Here is a 6,869-nt window from a genome sequence, read left to right as displayed (position 1 = left end):
TCTCACTGTCCTTGCTGGGTGGGGTTAGCATGACGAGTTTCCTTCCTGAAGTGAACTGAGCCTTTTCCCCCTCTCACTGCTCAGAGCGGCCTGTTGCCACAGTCTGACTAAATCACGCTTTTGTTCACTTCACATTATGGAAGTGAAAGTAAGCAGAGCTGTAGGAGTCTTTCTTACACAGCCTCTTCATACAGGCCGCAGGCCTTCATACTCACAGTCAGAGCTGCTTCCAGAGTCGCAGGCTTAGGTGTGGCTCTACTGCACTTTTTAATATATTTCCACAATTACCAGGATTCAGAGTGGTATAACCATTTTAATTGAGTTTGTTGCTTTATTCTTTCCAGGCCTGACTTCAAAAACGACTGGAACTGCGACTTAAGGAATCTGGAAAACCATTAAGATTGGCTCCACCATGCTCCTCATCAGTCAGTGGATGCTCAATCCTACAGTTTCAAACATCACAAACATCTGAAATATCACATCATATACAAACCAGTTTCCACTACTGACATTTTGGTAGGTATTAATAAAGTAGTACCTATAACGTTGTACATAAAGATTTACTCTAATTGAGTAATTTTTTTATTCCCTTGAGGTCTGCTTATGAAATTTGAAATCATCTACCAGAAACAGCTGCACTTCATTTTTACATGACCATTTTTCAGTCTCTTTATTCCTTAGGTTGCTTGAATCATTGGGCCCTCAAGACTGATCTACATAATCAATCAATCTGTTCTGATTCGCTGCCCTGTTTTGTGCTTCAGTCAAAAAGCAGTCCAGGGTGAAACACTATGTCTTCACACTGATTGGGTAAGGATAAACTGCAGTAGGTTTGATGTATATGCAAATGCATTGGTTTCCACGACATCATGAAAATAATTTATTTAAAACAGTCTATTTTTGCATTTCGCTGCTGTTGGAACAAAACCTCCTATCTCCAAAATGACAACTTCAAAGAGAAGGAAAAAGCATACTTTACTTTTAATGTAAGCCAATGGAACCAGACTTTTTACCAAGTCATTTTGGGCATCATGAAATCATGAAATTTACACACAATGTAAAGGGCAACAGGCATTTTCAAATTATGTCAAAAACTGAAAAAGGACAAAAATGGAGAAAGTTTTGGTCCAACAGCAGCAATATTTGTACTGTGTGAACCAAGAAGTGAAATATTTTGAAATGTTTACAAACTACATGAAAAGATTATATTTTTTAAAAAAGCAAGGGAATGTTTTCCATGTTATGTCCTTTAAAACAAGTTTTTGGTTGATGTTTGTCTATCAATCCATTTATGTATGTAAAATCCATTCATAAAACAAAACAATCAGACCAGTGCTCCTTATAGAAAGTATTTTATTACATAAGATTACCAAGTCTAGTTTACAAATTCCAGTCATGTAATGACCGTGTGTATACATTACTACACACGTGTTCATATGTACATGTATGTATACATATCTACCCCCACCCCTCTATTTCCTTTTTGCTTTCAAACAAGTACGTTTTAAGTCCCAATCTAAAACAACCCATAAAAATGATTCATACATACAGATATTACAAATCACGTTCACATATTCAGCCCTGTTTCATGGTTGTTTAAAAAAAATAATAATAATAGTAATTGGCCAGCAATTGGAAGCTGGGCTGTGCATTCGATTGGCAGCTTTTTGAGTCACATGGCAGAATTTGGCGGGTGGGTGTGGCTTTTAGGATATCACAAAAGTCATCAGGTAAAGCATCATAAAAACAAACGAAGACAAAAGTTCTCTGCATTTCTTAAATACTGATAAAACATTTCCATGACTAAAGGAAAGATTAAAAATAAAATTAATAAAACAAAAACTATGTTCAGAGAGTTTACTCTTTCTTCCAAAGCGTTTGGCGAGTTTGAGGAATGTCCCCAAGGACACACACTTGTTTGCCCCCGTTTGGGGTTTCAGTCCAGTGCTGTGTGTTCACAGCAGAAGGCATCTGCTGTTCTTTTTGCCCCTACGTGCTTGAAGCGCTGCCCTGGTAGCCATTTCAAACACCTCCCGGACACCGTCCTTTGTCTTTGCGGAGCACTCCATGTAGCCAAAAGCTCCAATCCGATTGGCCATGTCCCTCCCTTCCTCAGCTTTCACTGGTTCCTGTTGGATGATCAATGAATAGTGTGATTTATTTCTTGCTGTGATAGTATCGTAGCTCAGTATGATAAAACAAGTATGTAGGCGAGGTGAGGAAAGTATAGAAAAATGGCTAATAAATGAGCACTATATGAGCAAAGTGGATTCCAGGACAGTTAAAAACTAGTCATTCTACTGCTTATGCAAGGTGTATAATCCTGATGGCTAGCTTAGCTGAAAACAAGATCAAACAACTATCACAAATAGTAATAGAGCTTGCCCTTCACCTCCACCACAGCATAAATAAAGTCTGAATGAAAGAATGGACTATGAACTATGCAGGAAGTCTATGAACTCATATGTAGGGGGATTTTCACTGGTAGAAATGAATGTACAGTTAAGTAAAACTGTATGTGAGGTTTACCTGTTTCATCTTAGCCAGCTCTCTACGTGTATGTTCATCATTGCGTAGGTCCTTCTTGTTGCCCACAAGGATAATGGGTACATTTGGGCAGAAGTGTTTGACCTCAGGGGTCCACTTTTCTGGAATGTTTTCTGCACAGACAGAGGACACAGGTTGAAGGTCAGACACGGGTGAGCTTTAACAACCCTTAAGTCATCTGTAGCTATAGTATGTTCATTTATATGATCTTGTTCTACAATTAAGGCAGATAATCCTACTCACATTACATTACTGACGTTTAACAGGTTGGTCACACTGACCGATTGCTTTAAATGGAATGGTTCAATATGCAAGGCAATAATCTAGCTAAACAAGTAAAGAGCATTTTCGACCCAACTGGCTAATATAATATCTTAAATTTTAACCTGGAAGAAAGACAAATGATCTCTTAATAATCTTAAACATCACTGAGACATACACTGACATTGTGATACAGACAGAACTACTGTCAGCAATCATGCTCCAAAGCTGTTTGACATGGGGTTTATCTTTACAACAGAAGAATGAGATCTGAGAGAGACGATAGTTAACATACAGAGAGGACTGACAGTAGATTAGCAGTCTTATCGGGAAAAACAGAAAAGAAAAGCACCTAAACTGTCCGGACTGTCAATAGAGAAGCACATGAGGATGACATCTGTGTCTGGGTAGGACAGGGGCCGCAGCCTATCATAGTCTTCTTGCCCAGCAGTATCCCAAAGGGCCAGTTCCACCTAAAACACAAAGAGTTAGCTCAAATGAATCTGTTGAAACTCCAATTTAAACATACCTGCTCCACATAAACAAATAATTTAAGTGTAACAAGCTGATGTGGCAGCTAAACCTTTACGTCTCTGGCAGCATGTTTTAAAGAAACATTGCAGGGGGGCTGCAATAAGGACGCCATTCTAAATAGGGACACTGAACCAGGGCAGTTTAACTCAAAATAATTCAATATCAAAGAGCTCCAGCAGACAGGAGTGGCTTCATTAGCTAATTAAACTGGGTTTGTGGGTCAGAACACAAAGCCACAGTATCTTAATACTGCAGACATCTCAGCCCACTCCAAGCACATAAATATATTTTTGTACTTTCACCCATCCATTTCCTGTTACCTTGTACTGGATGTACTATGACACTTTGGTGTAGAATTTTTATGATCTTTCAGTTGGACTCATTTACTGACAAGGCAATAAATACATTTCATTATTTCTTTCACTGGTTTACTTCATGTATAAGGTGGGTCAAAGCAGAACACACGTCTCTCGTTTACAACACCCGGAAAAGTGTGAACATTTTACAGCATGATGTCAAGCATCTGTCAGAGGGAGAATGTGTGTACATGATTTACCTGTTTGCCATCCACTTCGATGTCAGCGACATAGTTCTCAAACACAGTGGGTACGTAGACCTCAGGAAACTGGTCTTTACTGAAGACGATAAGCAAACAGGTTTTACCACAAGCTCCGTCTCCCACGATCACCAGCTTCTTACGGATCGCTGCCATGTCTGCAACACACACATACACAAACTGGTTAGAGACACACTTTGCAGCATCAGCTCACTGAGGATAGTTGCTATGGCTACAAACACATACATTCCATTTGTACTTAGATAGATCTACCCTACAGATATCTCATGATGTGTCAATCACACATGCAAGTCTACAGTCACACTGACATCTACCATGAGAACGCTGCACTATAGATCACACGTATGGAAGGTTGCTGTCATACCAACCCAACACATTCTCCTTAAACCAAGATCACAGATAAGGATGAAACTGAAGATCGCAAACTCTATTAAAAGACAGCTCAGTAAAGTTAGACATCACAACTACGTCTTCACTTGTCAGAATGGGCCTCACAGGAAGCCCAGCTGAGGCCTGTGTTACTAACATAAAACTTAAGTCTATTAGCAAGAGCACATCAACATGAACAATGTAGGTTTCACCAATCGAAACTTCTAAATCAATATTGACCCAAGTTGGCACTGTAAATCTAGTATGTTTGAGAACACATATAGACGATGAAAAAAAACAAATACAGCATCTCGAGCAAAACACAAACATTACAGAGTGTATGTAGTTTATGGTTAATATAGAGTCCGCCTTTATAAAACTATGACATTTTACATCTGTGACAGTGTCACAGAGGATCTCTGGCAACAGTACAGCTTAAGTTCATAACTTGTAAATCCTCATTTTCCATACCTAAAAAGCAGCCTTTCCAAAATCAGTATGGTAAACTATTGGACATGTTCTCAGAGGGGTTTCTGAGGAGAAAAAAACTGAATACGTAGTCAGAAACTGGCCAGTGTTTGTTCAAAATGCACTACAGAACAAATCCCTTGTAGTGAGATTAAAAACACAAAGATTTATTTTGACAGAACGTAATGTTGTTATACTCAAACCAGTCGCTACTCACTTCAACACCAGCAGGTCTGTGAGAGAACCTGATAGCTTGAAGGACAGAAGCATGTTTATTCATTTAGCTTCTCTGTATTTAACATACAGAAGGGCTGTCAAAGTCAGACAAGTAATTCTAAGCCGATCATAATTTCTTCCAAACAAGCTGGGTGGGTCTTCGGGCTCCTCCGGCTTAAGATGGCGTCAAGGCAGCAACAGATGGCTGTTCACGCCGCGGAGGATCTGCGCTACGCCGCTAATGAACTCCACAGTGATAAACACAGCGATTCAATAGTGATTCAACGCTGGAAACCGGTTTACGTGGTTTAAGATACTGGCGAATAGCAATCAGTCTGTTCGGTGAGTGGGATCTCACACTGAAACCCCCCACCCCATTGTAACCTTAACTTGGCTCAAGCTTCAGCTTTAGCTAATCTTCCTAGCGTTCAAGTTCGCCTTTGACACTGTTACTGAATTTTCTGCGTTGATAAATTATATTTAAGGTTAAAATATATCTAACTAACCAAATTGGATGTCCTGCTTTGTTCATTACCTGAGCAGAAGCTCCTTTATGTAACGATGGAGGAGTTCCCTGCTTGAAAAAAGTCTATCAGCTGAAAACAGGCGAAGCGTCCTGTACACAGATCTCTGAACACTGAAGTTACAGCCTTCCTTCCTGCTCTGGTACCTCCCTGTAACGTAAAAATACATATATAACAGTCAAGGTCCACTTATATGCCAGCTAAATGCACAAACACTTTACGTTAACGTAACGTTAGCCAGCTAGCTAGCTACATTTTACAGGACTCTAATGTAGAACAGGGAAACGTCCGCCAGGTCACCACAGACAGCTAAGTTAAGGTTTTTAAGTAGCTAATTAAATATACTTAGACAAACCAGTGTTAATTATGTCTATTTTCAGCTGAGCTAAAGTTAAGTCCCAAAAAAAGAGCGCCTAGCCGGCCGGCCGATGAAAGATGGAACAACGTTAAACACGGTTAAGCCTACTTCGGTCAAAATTTGTATCGAGCTAAATGAGCTAAAGCTAGCTAGCCTCAGCCGGCACGGTTGGTTTATACGCTCTAAGTTAATAAGTCCACCCACACAAATCTTTTATTAAAAACAAAAACAAGCTGAATACACATCTCCTCAAAGAATGTAATTATCTATAGTACAACTACGGCCTCGTTCACAATAAACTAGTCAGTGAAGCCCAACAGACAACAATGAAGCTCTTTCTAACAGATTAACGTTCCTTCTGGCGGAAGCTGCGTTAGCCCGCTGCTGCTACTGCGGTCGCTGGAGAAGTCCTGTCTTACAGCGTCTCTGAAATCAGATAAAAAGTGCTACACAGCGCTCGCCGTGATTCAGCTGAGTAGACGGGAAAATTCACTTTAAACACAAATTTGTACCGAAATACAAAAGGTAAAGTTGTCTTACTTGAAGCTCGGGTTGTCTTTCAGTTGTTGTCCAGCGGTTTGTGCTCTAGTCTCTTCTGCCCGATACAATGAGTCGGTGACGAGCACGCGCAGAGGGCGGACACACGCGCAGGGGGAAGGGACGGCGGGCGCGGTCATGAGCCACGCCTGCTCGGGCACGCGGACAGCAGATTACTTTATTTAACCCTTATACACGCCGGACAGCCGTTAGGAGTCACAGCTGGTATTTTTATTGATGGGCAATATGACGATATTGTTCGTTATCGTGACACATTCCGTCACGATATGCTTTTCTGAGCATATCGTGGATAAAAACAGTGAGCGGTAACTTTGTTTCATTACAAAGTCAGCAGTACTGTTTAATTTAATTTACTTAAATTATATTTGTATTTTAAATGTCTAATAAAATCGCTGTGTTCACAGACTTTGTATTTTTTACATGGCACTATTGTTTGTTTGCTCCTATATATTAAGCC

At 40.1% G+C, this 6,869-nt stretch overlaps 1 protein-coding gene across 2 annotated transcripts; it reads right to left on the bottom strand.

Annotated features, from left to right (window-relative positions):
- Nucleotides 1–1,335: 1,335 nt before the first annotated feature.
- On the bottom strand, nucleotides 1,336–6,507 carry rhoab (ras homolog gene family, member Ab). 2 transcript variants are annotated; one of them, XM_036579094.1, is made up of 6 exons: nucleotides 6,395–6,495; nucleotides 5,508–5,646; nucleotides 3,899–4,056; nucleotides 3,161–3,281; nucleotides 2,530–2,660; nucleotides 1,336–2,129 (listed from the first exon to the last, which is right to left on the bottom strand). In XM_036579094.1, exons 3-6 carry the CDS (start codon nucleotides 4,052–4,054, stop codon nucleotides 1,956–1,958), a joined length of 582 nt encoding a protein of 193 aa, XP_036434987.1. In that variant the 5' UTR covers nucleotides 4,055–4,056; nucleotides 5,508–5,646; nucleotides 6,395–6,495; the 3' UTR covers nucleotides 1,336–1,955. The 2 variants fall into 2 exon arrangements, with proteins under 2 accessions (XP_036434987.1, XP_036434988.1); XM_036579095.1 differs by lacking the exon at nucleotides 5,508–5,646 and having other exon boundaries at nucleotides 6,395–6,507.
- Nucleotides 6,508–6,869: the final 362 nt, after the last annotated feature.

The sequence above is a fragment of the Colossoma macropomum genome, unplaced genomic scaffold, assembly GCF_904425465.1.
Source record: "Colossoma macropomum unplaced genomic scaffold, Colossoma_macropomum, whole genome shotgun sequence".
Taxonomy (NCBI): domain Eukaryota; kingdom Metazoa; phylum Chordata; class Actinopteri; order Characiformes; family Serrasalmidae; genus Colossoma; species Colossoma macropomum.
The sequence above is the reverse complement of the archived record's forward strand: the minus strand, read 5'-3'. Positions and strand labels throughout refer to the sequence as shown.

What these genes read in the sequence shown, in the direction of transcription:
- rhoab (XM_036579095.1), bottom strand. Translation starts at nt 4,054, where the DNA reads ATGGCAGCGATCCGTAAGAAGCTGGTGATCGTGGGAGACGGAGCTTGT. An exon ending in TGACAGTCCGGACAGTTTAG is followed by an intron (nt 2,661 to 3,160) that starts GTGCTTTTCTTT and finishes CTGTCTGTGCAG; the next exon opens with AAAACATTCCAGAAAAGTGG. An exon ending in AGCTGGCTAAGATGAAACAG is followed by an intron (nt 2,130 to 2,529) that starts GTAAACCTCACA and finishes ATCATCCAACAG; the next exon opens with GAACCAGTGAAAGCTGAGGA.